Source organism: Zeus faber (assembly GCF_960531495.2).
Source record: "Zeus faber genome assembly, chromosome: 10".
NCBI classification, from domain to species: Eukaryota; Metazoa; Chordata; class Actinopteri; order Zeiformes; family Zeidae; genus Zeus; species Zeus faber.
In genome coordinates, this window is record NC_137199.1 from 10,844,613 (window position 1) to 10,868,214 (window position 23,602).

Below are 23,602 nucleotides of genomic sequence, written 5' to 3' on the forward strand. Positions count from 1 at the left end.
CAAATCAGGGTATTTCCTTCCATTTCATTGATATTGTGGTGCACAGAAGTGGCAAAATCTCTAGCGCCCCAGAGGAAGAGAGAGAAAAATAAAATGACAGAATTTTAAAAAAAAGAAGAAGCACTTCTGAAATTTGAGGCCCTTGCTGATAATTACTCGTGATTTGAGATTAACAACTGATTAAAAAACAAAACGGAAAAATAAGGCTAACAAACTCACTTATACAGTTAGTTACTATTTACACAGTGTATATATTTTTATAAGTAGTACTGCAATTGTGTGGTTTGTCTCCCCCTACTGGTTCAAGCTCATCTTACACTACACACAGGTGCAAAAAGTAGTCTCATGCTTTCGATTGCCCATTATATTGCACTCAAAAAATAACCCCGCCAAGTGCATGGAATACAGCACTTAAAGAAGCAACGTCGGAACAAATACCCACTTCTCTTTGGAACTGCCTGCTCTCTTGTGGGAACAAACGATCAGCCTCCAAGTGTGCGGACAACGTTTTCCGTTGAGAAAAATTTCCGTTGAGCCATTTCCATATTGCTTTCTTTATCAAATCCTCTACGGTCTGTGAGGGATGTCAGGTTGCAATGCATGATGGATACCAGAGAGCGTTGAGTAAAATGGCAACCAGTGTCAAAACTACTCTAAGTGACTATACTGCAAAACAAAATTACATACATGACTGTGGTGAGATGACAGTGTTACCTTACCTGTGCACAACCAATGTCTACCTAGATCTAGTCAGGATTACTGCTGTCATAACCAGCACTACTGTTTCCTGTGTGTCAAGTACAGGCCCAAATCAGAGGCATGACCGTACGCGGTGGCAGATAAATGGAACAAAAGGAGATGGATTTTTTTTTTTTTTTTGACGGAAGACAACGGAGCCAAAACTACAGGGATAACCATCTCCCGCGTGCGCGGCTTGTAAAATCAGCTTTGTATGAGGTATAAAACCCTGCTGGGGGTGCAACTCAAAAGGAAACAAGAGAAGCAGCCAAGAAGAAGAAGAAGAAGAAGAAGAGTGGAATCATCCTGGGACAGATCTGTAGAATGTCAAAGTGTTTGGCAAAATTATAAGAAAAACAAGTGAAGCGCCACAGCGTGTGTGTAATGGAAGCAGTGTTAGCATGAGTATAGCAGGCCAGTTGGCAATCTATTCAATGAATGACTTAAGATGACCTGCAACACAGCTCAACTCTTCCAGCTGTTTGATTTCACGGTGCTAGTTAAGAATCAATAAATGTTGTAAAACAGAGCAAAGAGGAAACGTCTTTTTCGACGCTAAACCTTCGGCTCAACCTCCAAATGGGAAAAGAGCAACAGGTGTCTTGGCCTACCACAGCCAACGCCAGCTGCCGTCTTTCCGGACACAATCTGCTTGAGCGAGGGGAGGACGGTGCTGAGCCGCGCCCTCCTCGGGCAGGGGAGAAGAACAGCCACTTCTCTGCTTCGCTCACCAAAAATCGCATTATGTCTTAATCTGCCCAGAATGAGACAAAGAATTTGGTCAAATTAAAACGACCTGGTCTCACAGGATCCAGGAAGGGTCAGAGAGCTAAGCACTAAATTAAATAGAAGCTCTCCTTCCTGTTGAGACCACATTCATCCTGCCTTATATACCTTGACACACAAAACAAATAAATAAAAACAAAACATCCCATAGCTTGTGTGTGCGGAGCAGCAAACCTCACTACTGTGTACTAATCTTAAATATACATGTATCCAAGATTAGGCTTTTACACAACCTGGTCCATTATCGGGAGATCAGCAATAACTTATGTGGAGGGGGATAAAAAAAAATGTTTTTTTATATCAAACAAAAGTGGGGAGCCTAAATGTAAATCAAAGCCACTCTCCAACAAACATACGAGAATTTAATTAGAGACACGCTGATGGAGGAGACGTTGGGTGTGTCAGAACTAGTGATTGCAAAAGAAGAAAACAGTGTTAATGGCTAGAGGCTCGCCAAGCGCCACACAAGATCTGCACTTGAACTTTGCACTGAACACCAGCAAGATTAAAATATCCCACACGCTCCATGTTTATGCCTGCAATGTTTGTCCACGAGTCGTGTTGGTTTTGTGTGTGTGTGTGGGGGGGGGGGGGGGGGGGGACAGACCAAAACCCGAGTGGCTGTCAGGAGGGCGAGAGAGTGTGGGCCAGTTGATGGCTCATGGCGTCTCTGCGCTAGTGATTGTTGACTTTTTCTTGGTGGGTTTCTTCACGGCCTTGGTTTGAGTCTGTCGAGGGAAAGGAAAACGTAAACATTTAATGTTAAGAACAGTGCAGGGATGAGCAAAGGATCATTGATGGAGCCAACCCAACAACAGCAAGGGCAGACATCAGCAGCTAGATACCAAAAGGCATACAAACTTACCATTTAGGCATTATGGATTATGCATTAAAGGAAACTAGGAAAACCGCAACTCGTGCTGCGTTTTACAAAACGTCACACGAACAGCCAATTGTAGAGCAGGAGCGCCGGCGCTTCCTCCACTCTCTCCCCGGGTCGCGGCGCTCGCCGGGTCCAGGCAGCTCGCAGCGGGGAGGCCCCCCCCCCCCCCCGGAGCTGACACGGTGGGTCTTTAATCAATGGTCGATGCCAATTTGAATTCAAACTCACTCCAAACCAGAGCCTGGTGTGACCCCAATCAGGCAAAAGCAGAGCCATGAAAGAAAGGGTCCACCATTGTCAGTGACGTGTGCTCTGACACGCTCAGAGACAGTCCCTCGTCATCATCACGGAGCACAGATTCAGGAACCTCGGAAACTTGTAGTATGTACCTAACATGACTCAAGTGGACCTTGTTAGCTGCAGCTATTTTTTAATATTATGATAAAACATTTCCCCTGAAGACTTTAGAGCTGGTTATCAATATAATATCGATACCTGGGATTTAGGTTATCATAATATTGTGATATAATGACAAGTGTCTTTAAGGTTGTTACAGTGAAGTAATGCAATTTATTTACTGAACTGCTCTAATGAATACCTCTACCTGCTTGCTCCCAAGATCCACATTAATAATAATCGTTAAAATTATTCTTGCCAGTCCCCCAAAACATCAAATGATCTATATTGTTGTTATTTGTCAAACAAAAATGTAATATTTGATTTTGTCAATATCACCAAGCCCTGTTCTCTATTATAAAGGCAAATGATTGCTCCAGTGAAATTGGCTGAACTGCAGATAGTTCAATCTCTATCTCTGTCTCCAGTGTATGTGCAGCTACAAGGAAGGTTTTTCATGGCTCAATTCTTGGCTGGTTGAACCTGTTTTAACATTTCTCCTGTACAGATTCTCCCCCACAGGACATCCCTTGATGAATATTCAGTAGTACGGCACATGGCTCCGTGTGTGTAAGTAATATTAGTCTGAGCTGGGGGTAGGTACTGAAATCACCCCTGATGCACAGGTGCCTTTCTTTGTCACTCCTATCCAGACACAACCAAACCAACATTTCTCTACATATTACATCCTCTAGAGCCAGTGATTGTGTGTGTGTGTGTGTGTGTGCGTGTGTGTGTGTGCGCGCGCACGTACGCACGCAAACACCATTCCCACCTCCGTCTTGGCGGCTGCTGGCTTTTTAACCACTTTGACGCTGGCGCTGCGCTTGACGGGTTTCTCGCCGCCATCCTCGTCTGAATGCTCGTTCCTCGCGTCCGACTGGTCGGAGCCGTGTTGGGACGAGGCGTCGTCTGGAGGCGGGGCGGCCGGCGAGGAGCGAGCTGTGGGAGCGCGAGGTTAGAGGGCAAAGGTCACCAGTGGTGGAAGAAGTACTCAACAACACAGCTCAACAACCCGAATAAAAAAAATAAAATGACTCCAGTAAAAGTTCCACATTGACATTTGTAGGAGCAGGTAGGTACTTGTTCTTAAATGTACTTCAAGCTTTGAAAGTAAAAATATTCGTCTTATCCAGAGCTTTACTTTATAAAGTGCCAACTGTAGATTAGTGCTAGTATAGAGATAGTATACAGTAGGTGGAGTCAGGATATGGACCAAAAGAATAGTTTAAAATCTGCAATTTGATGGATCCAGTTCCGGTTTTATTTTTGCGTATGATATACAGTATATACAAGTAAAATATAGTACAGTAAAAGTAATAAGTAGCTGGGCAGGGTCACGGTTCACTTTTAGCCTGAGAATTTGCGTTCAACTTTGCTTGGACGCGGCTCGCCTCTGTTTATGTTTGACTACAGTTGGTCAACCCTCCAGCTACTCATTGACGCAGTTCACCGCGATGGTTTGTTGGCACATGGACTTCTCCTTCTCGCCCTGTTCTACTCCAGGACTCTCTGTATTCAGGCCACAGCTTCACAGGCCCACACAGCCAGACACACAGACGTGTTGTGTCAGACACAAAGAGTAATCCTCCTACCAGTCACATGCTTTCACACCACCCTCCGCCCCCTCAAATCACATGACCCCACCCAGTCTGGACTGGATCCTGTTTGAATCCAATTCCTGTTTCATTCATTTTGGGAAAGGTCAACTTGGAAACCCATGTGACTGTCTGCACGTGTAGGGCCATCACCATCAGGAAATCTTTGACACTATCACATTATAAGGCTATAAACCAGAGCCATTTATTTGCATGGAGCCTAAAAGTTCAGGTAGACAACTTTTCTCAACCCAACAAATGGATTGAATTTGTTGCAACATTAATAAAAATGGTTTAAAATTCCCCTTTCAATCAAAACCTAAACATGGAACTTTACTATTTTGTGGAATTGAAATGTAACTATTTTGATCAGGATTCGCTCAAATAACTGCAATCAGATAATCAGATAATAGTTGTGAGAGCGTTACATGTGGGTTTTGTGAAACCTGTTGAGTTCATCTGTGTGCGTGTGGTCTTACTCTGCCGTGCACTGGCGTTCTTGGTGCGGGGCAGCGTGGTGGCCCCCGAGCTAATGTCGTCCATAGGGTCCCGTCGCAAGCGGGGATCCGACGGATGCAGCCCCAGCACCTCATCGGCATTGATCAGCGTCAGGTCCTGCATGCTGAAGCTGCGCAGCTTGTCGGACAGCACGCCCTGCCCCTGCGCCGCCCCGAGACCCCACACACACACACACACACACACACACACACACACACACACACACACACACACACACACACACACACACACACACACACACACACACACACACACACACACACACACACACACACACACACACACACACACACACCAATATTTGGGCTGGGTATCGTGCAGAAATACTATTTCAATAAATCTGATATTTATGAGATTGCCCACCAAGCGATTCTGTATCGATTGATATGTATGATATAGATTGGTATTTCATACATGACGAGATTTGCTACCAACTTTTCAGCAGTCCATCTGACTTGCACTCCAAAAAGATAGAATACAGAAATTGCATTTCTCAATTAACTTGTAACCATGGTGGTATTAATTTAAGTGGAAAATGGTTGAACAACTCCCAAACAAAGTATCGATATTGCAATTTTCAAATAGATCCAGGAATTTAAATGATAATTTACCTTGGTTGCCGCAGTGACGGCAGCGTTAGCAGCCAGGTTGAGACCCCTCTTCCCGAACCTCATCATGGTCTCGTAGCTCCGGTCTTTGGCCTGCGTTATGTACTCGTCTATCTCCTGCAGAGAGCACCGGGGAGAACAAAAACATCTTGATTGGGCTGACTCAAAAGAAAAACAGGTAAACAGAAAACATTGGAATTTCACTTGAATATGTAGGATGTTGTTTCGTACCCTCTCTTTGTTGGACAGAGTGGGGTGGACAAACTTGCGGTACAGGACGCTGGAGCCCTTGGTGTACGGCGACAGCAGCCAGATGACAAAAGCTATCTTCAGCTCAAAGTAAAATGGGAACCTTGGGGACAAAACAGAGCAAAATAACTACAGAGAGCACACACACACACACTCACACATACACTCACACACACACACACTTAAGCAAGAGCTTCCCAGCAGTCGTTTAGTTTGAGACACAAACAAATTAGTTAATATTTAGATATTGGGTGGTTTATTATCCAGTCTTGGCTCATATAGTGTGTGTGTGCTGGAATCCTAAGATGTGTGTGTATAATCCTATAGTGTGTGACCTGTGATGGGGGAAAAAAAAATAAAGCCTTTAATTATGTAATGCTGTCTTTTGAAAGTATTCTGAAAGACTTTGGGTGTATCCCTGCCATAAGGACCCAGAGAGTAATCACTAGCTCTGGACTCACCATGACAGGACCATGTCTGTCACCGTCTCTGCCGTAGAGAACAGTGCAAATACTATCCAGTACATCATCCATTTCACCTGGAGAGAGACACATTGGGAAGAGCATCACAAATTAGGCTCATCTAAAGCACAGCCTCCAGTGTGCACGTGCAAAGACAGATGGGGCTAATTTGAGTATGTGATCCAGCAATACAAGCCACATGTGTTTCAGCTCTCTCAGATCAAACCATCATGCATAAATAACCCTCCTGAGACAAAAGACGTGGCGCATCGGAGACAAGACGGGCCTTTTAACATCTGAATCGGTCTCTTAATACATGGGATTTACATCATGTACTGTGTATTCCATCATCTTGGAATATTTCCTTAAGCCGTAATATATTTTAAAGTAAAGCGATGCGCTGGATGGGAGCGAGAGATAACAGGCCCGATGCGCCTTTCTACCATAAAATGAAACGCTGAATCATTTCACTCACAAGACAAACAAGATAATGACACGAAAGCAACCATTCTAAAAATGGCATCCTCCACTCTGTCGCCTTTCCCTCATTTGCGGTCTACCGGAGTAGTTATTGAGGGGGTTGCCATGGTAACTGTCCAGGAGGAGACATTCGCCATTGCAAAGCTAGGCCAAGAGCCAGAGCGCTGATTTAGCCCATGCCCCTGTCCTGTACCCCTGTGCTGTTAGATCCCTCACAGTGATGGCAAAAGGAGAACCAAGTTCAAGAAGAGATTTAAAAAATAAAAAATTAAATAAAAAAGACAGCCAACAGAAATCTGCTGTACATCCTGCGTTCTGCTAGAAACACATCTTTAAACGATTGTGCTTGATTAATATTCATAGCTCTGAAATGGGCGTCACTGGGAGTCAGTTTCCTTCAGGAAAGGAACCTCAACAAATACCAGTGTGGCGGCCTTGCCTTGGGTGGTCTTGACCAAGTTAAGACTTTGGCGAGAATGAATCAAGACTGACACCAATGTTTGAATCCATGTAAATTCCAAGACTTAAAGACGGCGGGTACAAGTCCAGACCAACGCGGTTGAAACTTTAGTAAAGACCTACGCACGAACAGCGCAGGACAAATTGAATGGTGTGACTTGACCAATGTAACTTTTTTGTTTCAGAGAAGGAAATAAAGAAAATAGATACAAAATACATTGCAATGGATTTATCCAGTTTTATGTTCAATATTCATCTAAAAAAATAAATAAATAAATAAATAAATAAATAAGCTGCAGACTCGGATGGTTTTGAAATAGTATGTCTGCTAGTACTACAGTCCTGATTGCTACCCATATGCATAAACCTAGCACCATAACTAGGGTTAGATGATAATGATGAATTTATAATCACATTCACAAAAAGGAATTGACACAATATCCCTCCCCTTATCCACACTATAACTGCTACCATATTCAAAATCCCATCTTTAAGAATACAACTGTATGTTATGAGATTATATGATCCGAAAGCCACACAATGAGGAACTTTTGACCATATCAACACTAATTTTGAATAAAAACCTATGTATGACAATGTAAAAATTACAATATTGCCCGATCATAACTTAATGTTCAAGTTGAATCTAGTTTCAGTTGTAACTGCCTGTTCTCAGGGCAGTTTTACAGATACAAAATTGTACTGTCGGTTACATTTGTGGTCAAAATTGTATGGGAATAGAAGCTTTCTGCAAATTACGTTTTATGGAATTTAAGACTGTCAAGTTCACTGTAGTGGAAAAGCAGCTTCCTGTCATGAGCCAATGAGGTATTGCCAAACCAGCATCATGGACACAAGCCTGCTACATACAATAATTATGCCAAGTCATAAGTTTATGCTTTTCAATTTGTCCATGCCTGTAAATGTGACAAAGGTACAGTGAACATGAACAAAATGCCAGTCATGCAACAATGGAGCGATGGAAACCAGTCAATGTACTCACATATTCTTTTACATTCTTTGTTTTGACAGCCTTGTAGGAGGAGTAGGCTGGGTAAAGAGTCCCAAAGGCCAGGCTGGGGAGCAGGGAGAGGCAGAGAGTGCTTGGTCAGGTTTGAGGCTTAAAAGTAAATAAGATTTACAATGTGGCCTGTGGAAAGACACACCAAACAAACATGTTCCTGTTTCAATAGGTTTTAGTTCAGAGGTAGGTCAGAGCAATCTTAGCAAAGAAAAAGGGCTGAACCCTTGGGCTCATATTAGCACATGGGCAAGTGAGGGAAAATATGAGGTTGAGCTGATGGGCAGCGGCTTTGTCAAAACACGCCAGTCTGGTAATCGGACCAGGGAGGAGGAATCTGAAGGAAACAGTTTGGCCCAGGAGGCTGCATTAGCTAAGACAAACTGGGGGGGGGGGGAACAAAACACAGGAAGGCTGTTAGGGGTGGGTCTCCGTGTGTTGGTTCACATGCTGATACGGACACAGTGCATAACTAAACTGTGCTTTTCATGCAAGTTTAGCGCTTCCCGACGCGACTGGGGAGATTAGTGCTGATAAGACATGACGCTGGTACTGAGAGAGAACAGACGAGTTCACTGCCTGGAGATTGACCCGATTGACTTTGTGCTTATATTTCATGCTTGTGTTCCTCCACCAGGCGGGTACTATTACTCAACCTGAATTTGGCCGAAGCATTCAAACCACAATATATTGATCCCGCTCGCCCTCGGATCCGATCGTATAAACCATGAGTGGGACCAGTCGTGTCTTCCTGCATATGTAAGTAGGTCTTCCATCCCACAACTAGTTCACGATGTTCAGTCATGTGTGCGGGGCCGGCAGGGGCTGTATGAGGCGCGTGGCGGGCCTCCGGGGCTAGCAGGCACCCTCTGTCCTTTCTCATCCCGAATCAGTATTCACTTCTCCGCGCCCGCCGGCAAAGCGCTCTGCCGTCTCAAATCAGACACTGCACGCGTTGCACAAGTTTATTCTGCGCTGAAATTAAGAAGATTGGTCCGGAAAGAGCAAACTATAACGGAAGGCCTGTACAGAGGGATCAGCCTGCATTTCGAATGACGGACCAGGTGAAAGAGCGTTCATTTCTCACCACATGTGTTAAACGGAGCGCGTGGAAGGTTGTAGTCCCAGACACATGACATGACCTGGGGTGCAGCTAGGCTTTCCAGCCACTGGGGAATCACTAACATAGCCATGTCAGTCACAAACACTACCTAACACTTACATCACAGACAGAAAACAAACAAGTTGGGGGTGAAAAACCCAATTTTGATGGCCGTTCTGCACTGTTCAAGAAGGGTTCTTTCCTTTTCCCACCTCAAGGATCTAACGACCGAGCATTTCTTTTTTTTTACCCAAACCAGATTGAAGAAAGAAAAAAGAAAGAGGTTAACGTTGTCTCAGGAAGGACGGCTACTGTTAAAGACAGTAAACAGAGACAAAGACAACATAGAGACACACAGCGGAGCAGGATGACAAACGCGGGCTGGATGTGAGTCATCCGCCATCAGGTGGAACCACCCAAAAAGCTGCCGAATTCAAAACAGCGTAATGGCTCTGTGGATAAACAGTGCGGAAAAGAAACGGTTTGTTGACAAGCGCTGATCTCATTTGGCACCGAGAGAGGACTGAAGAAAAACAAAACATCCACCGTTAGGGCCGAGGAGGCGACTTGACAAACACGCGTTTCTAACATATGGTGTTACAAGAAACTAAACTGGGAGAATTTGCGACATTTGAGCATCGTTTAACAATATAGTATATACACACTCTCTATAAATAAATATTATAAATAGAAATATATCTTTTTTTATTATAAATTATAAAAATATATCCAGTACTATGCAGTTTGTGCCCTGTCTACTTGCTTGCCGCTATCTGCGGCATATTAATTAGCTGGTTGGGCTTCAGGGTGCTAATGATGAGGCTAATAAACAAGCTAATCATCCATCAGCCGGGCGGTTAGACAGCTAGCATTTAGCTTCAGCTTCGGCTAGCAAGCGGCTACAACAGGCGCCAGTCGATGAATGGGGGGCAGCCAACGTCACCGCAGCCAGATGTCGCCGAGTTCAATACTTACACCACCACCCTGGAGATAATCCACGACACCATGGTGGCTCGAGGTCCCGCAAGGCTCGCCGCCCCTCCTGCTGCTTGTGCGACGTGCGGCTGGGCGAGCTGGCGGGCTAGGTACCCCCCATTCCTCCGAGAAGCTGCTGCTGCTGCTGCCGCTGCGCTCAGGTGGGACGCTGATGAGCTCTGCAGTGGCTGCTGGCAGGGCTCCGGCTCTTAAAGGGAGAGGACACGCGTTCTGCTCGTCAAAAGTCTCGTGATCATTCAATAAAAACGGTTTTTAAGAGATACCGTTTCATTGAATCACTCCCACGGATCCGTATATTCTACACCGGTTGGTTCCCAACCTCTGTGGTGGTGGGGGGGGGGACCCCCCCCCCCCCCCCAGAGGGTCCTTTGAGAGGCTCCACAGGGTCCCCAGGAAAAAAAACAAACGATGAAATAGTTCAACGCTGCTGTTATTTTCATTTAGGAGACATTACAGAATGCACCACGACTGTTGTGATCATAGTTCTCCCAAACCAAAGCATAGATAGATATGGACGTTTGGGCTGAATCGTATCCAACACTATTAGTCTAATATCGGGGTCGCAGGGATAGAACTTCGTCCAACGGGGTCATGGAGTTGGGTGTTTGAGATTCGCTGTTCTACACACACCTTGGGCCTCCAGCCAAACTGCCGGTCTGGTTGGGAAACACTGGCAGCCGCCCCAGGGCGTCCCTTGCAACAGGGCTGCATCCAAGTGTGTTTTGGTGGGCCGGTGCCCCCCTGCTGTTTTCCCCGAACAGTGAGAAGGGACTCGCGGCTCCCGCCGTCTTCCGAACGAGCGCGACGTCTCAACGGCATCGCCGGACGGGTCCCCCCCGCCCCCAATATGTCCACGCGACGACGGGGTCTCCTCGGCGCACCTCCCCGTCTCCCATACGAAGTAAACAAGGCATCACAGCACCCCGCCGGGCTGCCGCTCCATCAACCTGCACACGACCATTTGCTATCGTCTGGCGGTGCATTGAACCCAGTCTCGCCGAGCAGTTTTTTCGCAGTTCAATTCTGTTCGCGCGCTGAAGGTCAACACCAGTCGGGAACAACATTTTTAGCATGCAAATGTTTAGAGGCGGAGTGTTAGAGGAAGAACTCAAAACCGTAGTTTTTGTAAACTTTATTTTTGAGGAAAAAAAAAAAAAAAAATTTCAGACTACATATAGCCAGTAGTGCTGTTCAGCTGTAATTGTGTTTCTCGTACAATGTTGTTGGAAGGATGCAGTTCATTCAGACCATGGAACAAAGGTGACCAAAAACAATAAGCCACTAATCAAATCCCGTCCTCTTTACACATTCTGTAAAGCCCACGTTAGCATTTCCTTAAGATGTATAAAAAGCAGAGAAAATACTTAATCTAAAAGTGAAAAAAAAAAAAGAAAGAAATACAAAACTTTGGTCTGCTCCCCTTCATAAGCTGCTTCACAAATCCTTTTCAGCCACAAAAGGCAGAGGGAATTAGGTGTTAGAATTCCTTCCCAAACAACAACAAAAAAAAAAACTGATACAAAAAACATTTTTACACCTTTTCTATCAAAGAAAAGTCATATTGAATTCATTAAAATGGTGAAGTTAGCCCAGTGATCACATTTTCTCGGACACTTACACAGTAGCTGAACCCCCTCAAAAGGCACATCAGCTTTTATCCCATTCTTCGCCCCCTCATGTCGTACATATACAACAAAAAAAACAACAAAAAAAAAAGGAACAACCAGGAACGACTGGCATTAAATACAAACTTAATCAGAGGTGAATTAAAAAAAAAAAAACAACAAAAAAAAACAAACAACTAGACATGTTCGAACGCGTCGCGTAACAAGGGTAAAATAACTTCCTCGGACAAAGAGCCGACACAAACCCGGCCGTCCAACCCCACTACCCCAGTTTCCAATCAGTTGGATGGACAGCAACTCTCCACCTGCTCTCGCCTCACCCACTCACCCACCCCACCCCAAAAAGCAACATCTTTTCTGCTCTAAAAATAAAATATCTACACTCAATCACTGCAGCTCGTATATGCGAGTGTACGTATGTGTGTACTGTGTGTGTATTTCAAGGAGTGGTTCTTGGCAGTCCGTTGGTTTTTGGACAGTCCGGGGGAAGCCCAGAGGAACTAAGGCCGAGCTAGCTTAGGTTCGTGGGCCTTCAGCGTCCCGACGGCATCCTTCACCGCGTGGTAGATTATATTTTTCACCTGGGTGAGGAAAAAAATGCAAACGTCCGTTAGAACACCGGGCCGGTAGATATTTGGATTATAAACAAGACCAACGAAACAGTATGGCTAGAACCTCGGCATTTGTCAAGCGTAAAAATAAAACCGAAACAAAACTGACTTGAAGCTTGTCCTCGTGGTTGGAGTGCGTGGTGGAGAGATGTCTGAACTCCTGGGTCAGTCTAAAACAGTGCTTCACATGCTCCGGGGAAACAAAGTCCTCTGCCACCTTTATACAGCTGTACAGGTTGTGGACCTGTAGGCGCGACAGTGAAAGGAATGTGGACATAAATAGAGCCGTCTTGGGCAGTTTCAACGACCAATTCAACGTCGTAAAAGCAGGTGGAGGTTAAGTACTCTTAAGTTTCTCAAACATTTCTCTATATCTCATAATTAAGGTCTGACCTGGTGTGGGGCCCCGGCGGGGATGAATACAGCGTCTCCCAAGAACTGTACAATCGCCCAGCCCTGGACTCCATATTCTTCGTGGAGTCTCCTGCGGAGAATCTGGTCCAGGTACCAGCTCTGGTCGTGGATGGGGTCGTGGTCCGGAGGGTTCTCCTGGCCCTGCTCCTCCCCCACCTGACCGGGACGGCGAGAAAGAAAGCGGCAACATGAACCCGGCGGGTTCTGCGATTCACTTCCACGAACGTGATCAAGGAACAGCGTCTAGATGTCGTTGCCGGCCGGCCGGCCAACCGGGCGCCGCGTAACCATCCGCTTACCTTGCGCAGCAGCTCTCGGATCTTCTCGGCGTCCTTAGCGGCGTAGATGTGCCAGAGCGCTCCGGGTTTTTCCTTGACCTCGTACACCCTCCTCTTGGTCATATCGTCCACGTCGCCTTCTTCGATGGTGGTCATGACCTCTGCGGACGCAGACAACGCACACGTATACAGGGCATCACAGGGTCACCAGTGGTATAACTTACCCAAATGACATACCGCGGCTTTTCACATGAGGATCCCATCCGTGGCCATAAACAGTACGAGGTAGGGCAGGAGACGACACAATCACATCCACTGTCACAGCTATACAGTGTAGGTTCACAGGGTGTCCTCATCCACGGTGACGAAAGGGACAATATCCGGGCCTGATGCGTTGACCTTGTAGGGTAATCTTAAAAGCTATGGCTCCCTGTTTTTTTTGTCGCCATCTTTTCATGTTTGTTCATTTAACCAGGCAGCCAATAGGGCTTCACCCACATAACAACTATCCGTACAAATACTGGGGTACACTACATTATTCCTAATTAAGTCACTTTAAGAACCGGTCCCTGAACAATCCCAAATTGTTTTCTTTCTTTTTTTTCTACTATGTTAAATATGTGACCCGCCGCGTACTTTAGGGTCATATTTCGAAATTTGACTCTTTTTTTTTTTTTTTTTACACATTATGAACACGTAGATCCAGAGCTTGTGGGAATCAAGCTAATATTTTGGCAGCTATGACTTATTAAAGATTAAGGATTCGGAAAAATATGTTCTGAGAAATCAGCCTCTGAGGTTCAGGAAGCCTTTTCAGGCTTCTACAGCACAAATCCACATTTAGAAGCATGATCAATGCTTTAAATGGTTACATTAGGATAGTGGTGTATTCCTGTAAATGAGATCATGTTGAATGATTTTACTGAAATTACACGTGAATCCATGATTTTTTATTTTTTATTATAAGTTTATGCCATTTCCTGCCTTTATTGTTTTCATAACAATGACAGTTTTAAGAAAGTGGCACATTTTAGATCGGGCACATGAAAACCTTGTGAATCACCGGGGGAGAACAATTCCCAGAATGCAATTGGGAAGGTCCTACCAGCCATTTACTTTCTGGGAACTGCCGCCCTCTTCTCATAATCTATAACAACATGGAGAGGACGTTTTCACGGAGAAAGGAAATTTCCTGCTTCTGGTGTTTATTCGTCGGTGCGTTAAAAGATTGCGAAATCGACGTCAGCTCTTCTTCGTGTCTTCTGAGGCGCTGTAAGCGCCACAGTTTATTTAATTTTTAATCACACGACGAAGATCCGGGGTTGTCTGGATTAATTTATAACCTTATTTTATCAAAACGGGTCATCACTGGGAATATGGAAGGATGATCTTGATCTGCATGTTTGCATTAAAGGGAAGCGTAAGACCGCCCTTTGCGCTGTTTTGCGAGTTCAGCCACTTGGTGAGTGACTTTTTCTTCCCCCTGTGAAATGCTGGTGGATCTAAGTAGCCTTGACCTTTTAATATTCATATAATATTAAGAAATCAAACTCAAGTTCTGAAAACACGTTGAGAGAAAGAAAACAACTTGAGGAATAGAAATCTGCTATAATCTCATTTTGGACGAAAGATGGAATTTCCGATGTTTTTCCACATGGCTCACATGTTTTCGTGTGTGTTCATGTCACACGCGGGAAAACTCGCTCGTCTGGCTGCCTGATCTAAAAAAAAAATAATTAAACAACAGACTAGTTCACGTGGAAGTAGGACTACCATTCCTACACCGATTGACAGGGAGCCTACAGGGGAAAGGAGACGCCAACACTAGACGCCGTCTGTCTTTAGCTTTTCTCCCACTACGATAGGACCAGAGCACCCATCACCCCAAAGCAACATCAAGACCACCACTGGGGAAACTACACAAGTCATGTTTAAAGGACTTGGCCAACGTCAGATCTAGTTCCAGCCCATTTACGAGTCAGAAAACATCTTCTGTCTTCATCACCATCCTCATCTACTACCCCTGACCATTTTTTATTTTTTTTTTTGAAAATTCCAAATTCCATTCCGAGGTGTGCCATTTTTAAGGTAGGTTTCCCGCAATTTAATTCGAATTTCATACCAGTAAAATGATCTGGGGTAATATAAAATATGTTTGCTGACTTGTAAACGGGCACTCGATATGACGACGGCCGGGTGTCCTTTGAGTTCAATCTAGAGAGAGAAATGTGTCAGTCTTTTTTTTTTTTTACAGGGGGGGGGGGTAGTCAATGACTTCATTGACATGAGAGCAGCGGTTAAGAAATTTGTGTTTTTGTTCTTTCTGTTTCATGCCAAACTTGAAAATGTTAAAAAGGGGATGAATCCCAGTGCTCTGGCCCCTGCGAACTAAGACAGTAAAAAGGGGGGTGGATCGGAGGAGTGGAGAAAGGGGGGAGTTAGTCGAGAAGAAGGGCATGCCACAAAGGTGATACAATTGAAAGTCTACAGACCTTTGTGTCCGGTGATATCTTTCTCTGTGAATGAAAAGATGTGGCCACAATCAAAACCAGCGAGACCCGTTGGGGGGGGGTCTTTCTCAGGGTCAGATCAGTGCCAGTCAGGGCGCATGTAGAAATGTGGACGGAAACCCTTTTTTCCCCCCTTTTTCCGTCATTATATTCTTCATATTTCAATGAAAATGACAGAGAAAATCTCAGGAAAATACAACAGATCGATGCTGTTTAATTTGCCGGCGGTATTGTTCATGCATCATATCTTCAGTGAGGGTGCGTTAGATGCACGCGACCATTATTGGTTTGTCAGCTCTTTTGTTTGTTTAAACAGTGTAATGTTTTAGAGGTTTGGGCTGCGGCTGTGAATTTTTTTAATGTGGGCGACTGTAGAGCGCGAGAGAGACGATCGGTGCGTTTACACGCACACCAAATTACACCGCGTTCCAAATTATGCAAATTATATTTTTCTCTGATTTTCCTAAATTGTCGATGCAAATGACAGTCAGTATAATTTTCAAGTCATCAACCGTTAGGGTATAATTCTAATGTTATTGAACAAACCTCCCAATGATAATAGTATTTGTCAAAAATAAAAAACTCAAAATGCACTATTCCAAATTATTATGCACAACAGAGTTCCAAAACATTTTATAGGTTGTAAAGAACTGAAAATGGTCAGAGTTTTTGGAGTGTTTCTGCTTGAATTTCTTAGCAGGACGTCAGAATAGCCTCCCAGAGCTGCTGTTTTGATGCCAACTGCCTCCCACCCTCATAGTGCTGCAAAGGTTCTCAATAGGGTTGAGATCAGGGGAGGATGGGGCCACACCATGAGTTTCTCTCCTTTTATGCCCATAGCAGCCAATGACACAGAGGTATTCTTTGCAGCATGAGATGGTGCATTGTCAGGCATGAAGATGATTTTACTACGGAGGCACGCTTCTTCTTTTTGTGCCATGGAAGAAAGTGGTCAGTCAGAACTCTATTTACTTTGCTGAGGTCATTTTAACACCTTCAGGGAACCTAAAGGGGCCGACCAGCTCTCTCCCCATGATTCTGGCCCAAAACATGACTCCGCCACCTCCTTGCTGTCGTCTCAGCCTTGTTGGGACATGGTGGCCATCCACCAACCATCCACTACTCCATCCATCTGGGCCATCCAGGTTGCACGGCACTCATCAGTAAACAAGACTGTTTGAAAATGAGTCTTCATGTATTTCTGGGCCCACTGCAACCGTCTCTGCTTGTGATCATTGGTTAGGGGTGGCCGAATAGAAGGTTTATGCACAACTGCAAGCCTCTGGAGGATCCTACACCTTGAGGTTTGCAGGACTCCAGAGGCACCAGCAGCTTCAAATACCTGTTTTCTGCTTTGTAACGGGATTTTAGCAGCTGCTCTCTTAATCCCATGAATTTGTCTGGCAGAAACCTTCCTCATTCTGCCTTTATCTGCACCAACCCGTCTGTGCTCTGAATCAGCCACAAATCTCTTCACAGTACGATGATCACTCTTAAGTTTTTGTGAAATATCTAATGTTTTTGTCTTATTCTATAAGTATTCCACTTACTGTATTACGTTTTAGGAGTTAGTTAGTCGGTCTATTAGAAAGGAATTTTCTACTTTTTATTTTATTTTATTTTTTCCTAGGACATATTGTGTGCTATCACCGGGTGCGTTGCATTACATTTCACTGCATATATGTATGGAAGTATGTATATGTATGTGACAAATAAAAATCTTGAATCTTGAAATGTTTTCATACCTTGTCCATGCATTACTATTTGAGGCTTTTCGGCAGCAGAGAGATCCTTTTTCTTTCCCATATTGCTTGAAAGCTGTGGCCTGCTTAATAATGTGGAACGTCCTTCTTAAGTAGTTTTCCTTTATTTGGGCTCACCTGGCAAACTAATTATCACAGGTGTCTGAGATTGATTTCAGTGATCCAAAGAGCCCTGAGACACAATACCATCCATGAGTTGAATTGAAAAACAAAAAATTAAATGTTAAGGACACTTAAATCCAATTTACATAATAATTTGGAACGCGGTGTAATCAGAATAACGTAAATGACAAGATGATATTTTGAATACAGTGTTTACATGCGTTATAATATTTAGATTCCTTCAACCGGCCCAGTTTACACGGCTCATTCGTCAGTCTAAATATTCAATGGAATTTCAATTGGGTTCCCGGCGGAGGAAGTGATGTGGGCGCTCCTGGAAATATCACCGGTTCTGTTTTGGCCCGTTACAAATGGCTTACCGTGCTCGTGGTCCCCGGATTCATTGGGAATGCCCACGTAGACCATGACGTTGACGGCGTCAGAGACGTCCAGGTGGAGGTTGGTGGTGCCCACCTTCCTGTCCTCCGTGGAGATCAGGCCTGGTCGGGGGGTGACCAGGATCATCAGATCGGGGAGAGAAGGTAGACATCCTTTCAACTAAACTAGTGAAAACTCAAACTTCCTAAAAGATGATAGTAATAATCTTCTCCTCCTTCGTCCTGAATTAAAATGATTACATGGCGATTTCTTCACAGTATTTTTTCTCTCCGTCATTTGTTTTTTCCTCACCATAGGCGTTGTACATCTTGGGCCCGAGGTCGGGGCGCACAAAGAAGTTGGGCAGGCGGGCGGCCAGGTTCAGTCGGCCGTCTCTCTTGGTGTACTCTGGCAGGGGCAGGTTGTCCATCAGGTCTTCGAAACTGAAAAAGACGAAAAACGGATGAAGAGAGGCCGTTTTAAAACTTTGGCATGATTAACAATAGAGATGGCACGATTAGGGCCGGGCGACTGATCAAATTTCATTTTCAATTACAATATTGGCTTCCAACGATTATGCAAACAAGATAATCGAGATAAAACGATTATTGACCCGCATTCTATTTCGCAATGATGCTCTCGTATTTTCATGTGTTATAAATCCAGCGCACCCCTTTCTTTTACAGAGGTGCGTTTCTGCCCCCCGCTCTCAGCCGGACTGTTGTATTGCATGTGTGCCTGTGCTGTGACCGCACCATGTGTCATGTTTAGTTCAGCTTAGGGATCGGGCCCGATACTGGGCTCATGTACTCGTAAAAATGCTGAAACCCGATACCAAGATACCAACGTAGTAGCGTAGTTGACGCACAAAAACATAAAAAATAAACTGAGGAGTGTGAAAGAAAGAAAATGTCAGCTGTTTGGGGGTACTTCAGGGTAAACAAAGAGCATAGAAATACAACAGAATGAAAGCTCGCTCAGCCAAGACAATATTCCAAAATTGTCCAGACTGCTCTGGTTGTTCCTAGAGCACATGCTCCGCTAGTGATAAAAGATATGACTCTTTTTTGAAGAGTCTCTCAGTAAAACGAGCAAATCGTTCGATTTAGTGCTTTATCGAGTTTATTGTATTCAAGTTTAATATTTAAGTTTTTTAGTGATATTCAAGGCCAGATTTGTTAGAGGATCAGATATAATTTTATTTCTAATAATATTTCTTTTTATTTTAACATCCCATCCAGCCCATTTTGCTGGTATCGGCCTGATGCAGATACTGGGTATCAGTGCCATCTCTTAAAAATGGCTATGGAACTCGTCTCATAGCCGTTCATCCTTCCTCTTCTCTGGTCAACACTAGCAGGGGTTGCCGGCTTTCCTTCCGGGGAATATAATATAATAAATACAATCAATAAATAAGGAAACATGGGCATGAGGCCTGTGGTTTGCCTCACCGTGTGGGCATCATGTCCCTGAAGTCTTCTCCTGGAGGCCAGTCCTTCAATTTCAACACCATGGGCTGTCCATCGCTGCCCTTCAGTCGCCCTGTAGGATCACACTTGCAAATTAGCCAATATATAAACAGAATAGGCAAGACGCACTGTATACACAAAATCAGGCACTTCTAAAATTGTGTACAAAAAAAATATATAAATTTTTTTTTTTTAAACTTACGTGAAATTGTCTGGAAGCCGTCCCAGAAGTCTCGGACCTTGACGTCTGAGATGATGGAGCAGTTCCTGCAATTGACAAGGTCCACGTCCTGATCGCCAAACTCAGCGCTGAAGGCCTCTGGCCGCCACAGGCCTTGCTTCAGACGCTTGTGTATCCCCGACACCAACACAGGCTAAAGAGAGGATTTAAGGCGATGGATGAACGATGGAGATATGTCTTAGAGATGTTCCGTTACCATTTTTTCATTCTGGATACATATTCCGACACTTTTTTATTATATATATTTTTTAACAGCTGTGTACTTCTCTGCCCTGTATGGATGTGATATGACTGCTTTCATTTTTGTATGACCTGGCTCATGTTAAACTCTTTGTAACACATGAACTAATACATACAGAGAATGAATGCCATAGAACTTTCTTTTTTTATCTAGTTTTACAGTCATAACTGAAAAAAACCCCATAAATAAATAAATCTAGAAATAGCAATTCCTTTAAAAAAAACTGTTCAAGTGCAGCCACAATTTAGTAAATAAGAAATTTAAATAGGACAGTGTAAATGAGCTATCATTGTTACACCCGGCACTGTTGCACAGCGCAGTGTTCCGCCTCATGTTAATGCTTGCGACAGTGTTGCTTTATGTTAATGTTTGCAACACTGTAGTGTCTGCTTCACATGACTGGTTTTCTGTTGTGAACTCTGTTGATTAAATGGAGTTAGCTCCAACTACACTCTCCATTACTCAACATAACAATCATCCCGTGATAAATCCCGATACTGGATACTGAATGCATAGACTCGCGTACTTGCCGATACCCAATCCAGCATTTTAGGCTGTGTCGGAACAACTCCAGATATGACTCACGGTACCCAGACGACAACCTAGACGGTGCTCCTACCTGCCCCTGCTTCCAGCACTCCCTGAAAATCTTCCAGTTGTTGCTGTTGCTCGGGTCCTGCAGGCAGAGGAGCCGTCCGTCGCAGAGCCAAGAGTGGGAGGTGTGGGGGTCCAGAACGCTGAGCCCTATGACTCCATCCCTGCGGCCCCCCAGCAGGCCAAGTTCTCCGGCCTCGGAGGTCCCGCTCCGGCGGCCCTCTGCCTTCTTGGTCTCCACCACCGAAGCGATGATGTGATCCAGGAAGTTCGGCAGGCTGCCTTTCAGCTTGTCCCCCTGAAGGACACGAGAGGACGGTTGAGCGATAAATGTCAACAAACGTTAGAACTGCACCTGAAACTACACGATATTTGGAGTTATACATACGCCAGATGAGCTGAACACAGAGGGGAAGGGCACCCCGCTGTCTCCAGGGCCCTGTGGGAGCCTCCCAGGGCCGGAGTTGAGCAGGTCCCGGAGGCTGGAGCCCTCAGGTTTGGGCTGAGCCATGCTGGAGCCCAGCAGCAGGCTGTTGAAGAGCTTGGGGCTGGAGGCAGAGGGCTTGGACAGGGCACTGAGCGAGTCCAGGCCGAAGGGCGGGCGGCTGTCCCGGCTCATCATGGAGCGAAGGGAACCAGTTTCTGTACAATGACGGAAAAAGTCACTTCTCATTCAGTACTGACCCTTTTCTATTTGTGGCTTTGACATTAAAATATGTAGTACGGCTGTAATGATAATAAAACCATAATTGATCACAGTGCAATTTGCTGTGATTAATCACTTTACGACCAAGACTTGTTATCAATATTTCAACACAGAGTCACCGAATTAATCACTAAATCCCCAGATAAATGTAAAAACACCACAAAGGAAGTATGTTTTCAATCAAATAATATTATTTAATGGCATATTTTTAATTGAAAACAGACATTTCCCTGTGAACTACAGAGAAGTTATTTCCATAAAAGCCATTCCAATAAAAAAAACAGAGCATGACAATCCAATACATGTATAACTTTAAAGCAGTTGGGTGTTACTGCTATAGCTACAAAATGTATAGATCTCTGACATTTAGTCCCCCCCAAAATTACCTTTCGTGTCATCCTTGGCCTTCTGCGTGGCCAGGTCCGCCAGCCAGTGCAGGGCAGAGCTGTTGCCCTCTCCCGTGGAGGAGCGGGACTCCTTGGTGGGGGTCTGACTGGTGTTACTTGTACCGCCAGCGGAGTTACTCGTGCTGCCCACGTTCTCGCCACCCCCTCCCTCTGACGACACTGCTGTTTGTGTGGGTTCTGTTTTGAGCGCCGACGACTCACCCTCCAGTTTGGCAGCTGTGCCGATACCAGAGGCTGTGCCGAGGCCGCTGACACCACCAACTGTGGACTGTGGAGAAAAAACAGCAACCTGACGTTGAGACTGTCGGTCGATCACTATTGATAATGCGAGAAATGCAGCCTAAAGAACTTGGTTGGAGTGGCGTATACCTGTGATATCCCGTTGGGGGCACTGAGGCGCACTAGGGGCTTGGTGTTTCGACTGGTGCAGGGGCAGTTGGCCTTGATACCCCATTTTCCTCTTGCCGAGTGAACCATATCCCCAATGTTGTAGAGTGCTGAAAGGAAGAGCAAGACGTGCCTATAGAATTATAAACGGCGCTTATGGGACTTATTCCAAGACTTACGGACAGGAGGAGGGACAGTGGGTGGGTAGAAAAGAAGGATAGGATGCAAAGAAGGAGCAAAGTTTTTATTTCAGCGCAATTCCAAAATGTGTACATACGAGAAACAACATAATTAAAGAAGGTAGAGCTGGTAGTCTAGTCTATCTAAAGGTTGCTGGTTCGATCCCAGGCTCCTCCTGCTAGCATGCTGTAGTGTCCTTGAGCAAGACACTTAACCCCTAATTGCTCCTGATGGCTGCATCCGGTGTTTGAACAATTGTAAGTCGCTTTGGATAAAAGCATCTGCTAAATGAAATGTAATGTAATGTTAAAGGACAGTTTGGCGATTTTTGTTACCTGTCATTTATGCTCTTGGCATAATCGCTGAAACCTTTACTATTAAGGAATTCACCGCTCTGCTGTACAACAACTAACTCTCCTTTTGTGGTAATCAACATTTTAATGAGGCTTGTGTTAAAAAATGGCAAACCCTTCACTTAAGGGTCTACACTGTGGCCTACAGTGATTATTTGATTGAAAATAAACTGTGATGTGTGCCTTTCTCTGAGGTGCTTACCTGTTCCAGGGATGATCTGTGTGGGCATCAGGTTCTGTGGCTCATGAGGTTGTCCTTTAGCGCACTTTAACCAGGAGAAAACCTCGTCCTCTGGACCCTCATCTACATCTAAAAGGAAACATACTGCATGTAAGACTACACAATCACACACCTGCATACACACTAGGGATGACAGGGTTCATAAGACTTTAGTTTGGTACATTTTGCATAATTAGATTGAGGGGAAAAAATACCATTTCAAATTCAGAAATGCACATGCTCCCTTTATTTGGCAAATGCTAGTATTGCAGGGGAAATACTTTTTCCACTTATGCAATTCCAGTGAAATATAAATAAAAAAAAAAGAAAAATGATTTTTTTCAAAAGTAGTGCTGCCACATTGTTATTTTAAAATTAAAAAACACAATGCATTATATGCTACAAATACACAGATCAGCCACAACATTAAATCCACCAATCATAACCACTTATATTGTGTAGCCCCCTCGCCTCGACAAATAAGTTCTGATCCGTTGGGGCATGGACTGTGGTCCTGTGGTATCTGGCACCAAGTCGAGGCCAGGCTACAGATAAAGCCTTGGGCCACTCTTTGTTTTCACTTAATGGTCGATCATTGTGTCACCCAACAGGTCTGGAAGCCCTCACACCTAACCCATACATATGCAAACGCCTAAAGACCTATTGACAGAAATCTACACATTCCAATGGAGCAATCAACCCCTTTTTGACTTTTCCGACCAATGGCCCCTTCTCTGTATTCCACCTCTGTAGAGTGGGAATCAAATATTCAGTTTACTATCACACAGGACTTCTCAATAATTCTTAACCAATAGCTGGCGATTTAT

At 44.6% G+C, this 23,602-nt stretch overlaps 2 protein-coding genes across 2 annotated transcripts in view; both read right to left on the bottom strand.

The window, feature by feature from the left end:
* Positions 1-1,342: 1,342 nt before the first annotated feature.
* reep2 (receptor accessory protein 2) lies at positions 1,343-10,307 on the bottom strand (the record flags this gene model as incomplete). The annotated part of the gene is made up of 8 exons (XM_080007986.1): positions 1,343-2,252; positions 3,579-3,745; positions 4,881-5,061; positions 5,532-5,645; positions 5,760-5,880; positions 6,239-6,315; positions 8,181-8,253; positions 10,276-10,307. 8 exons carry the CDS (start codon positions 10,305-10,307, stop codon positions 2,184-2,186), a joined length of 834 nt encoding a protein of 277 aa, XP_079864112.1. The 3' UTR covers positions 1,343-2,183.
* A 1,113-nt stretch (positions 10,308-11,420) lies between these two features.
* kdm3b (lysine (K)-specific demethylase 3B) overlaps positions 11,421-23,602 on the bottom strand; it is a gene marked incomplete at its 5' end in the record, with an annotated part of 29,032 nt that continues 16,850 nt past the window's right edge. The window contains 14 exons of the mRNA XM_080007758.1: positions 11,421-12,502; positions 12,642-12,776; positions 12,926-13,102; positions 13,246-13,385; positions 15,717-15,740; positions 17,980-18,099; positions 18,290-18,420; positions 19,429-19,519; positions 19,649-19,820; positions 20,548-20,820; positions 20,911-21,164; positions 21,615-21,903; positions 22,005-22,132; positions 22,758-22,865. Coding sequence (XP_079863884.1) covers positions 12,422-12,502; positions 12,642-12,776; positions 12,926-13,102; positions 13,246-13,385; positions 15,717-15,740; positions 17,980-18,099; positions 18,290-18,420; positions 19,429-19,519; positions 19,649-19,820; positions 20,548-20,820; positions 20,911-21,164; positions 21,615-21,903; positions 22,005-22,132; positions 22,758-22,865 — 2,123 coding nt within the window. The 3' untranslated portion in view covers positions 11,421-12,421. The remainder of the gene's footprint in view (positions 12,503-12,641; positions 12,777-12,925; positions 13,103-13,245; positions 13,386-15,716; positions 15,741-17,979; positions 18,100-18,289; positions 18,421-19,428; positions 19,520-19,648; positions 19,821-20,547; positions 20,821-20,910; positions 21,165-21,614; positions 21,904-22,004; positions 22,133-22,757; positions 22,866-23,602) is intronic.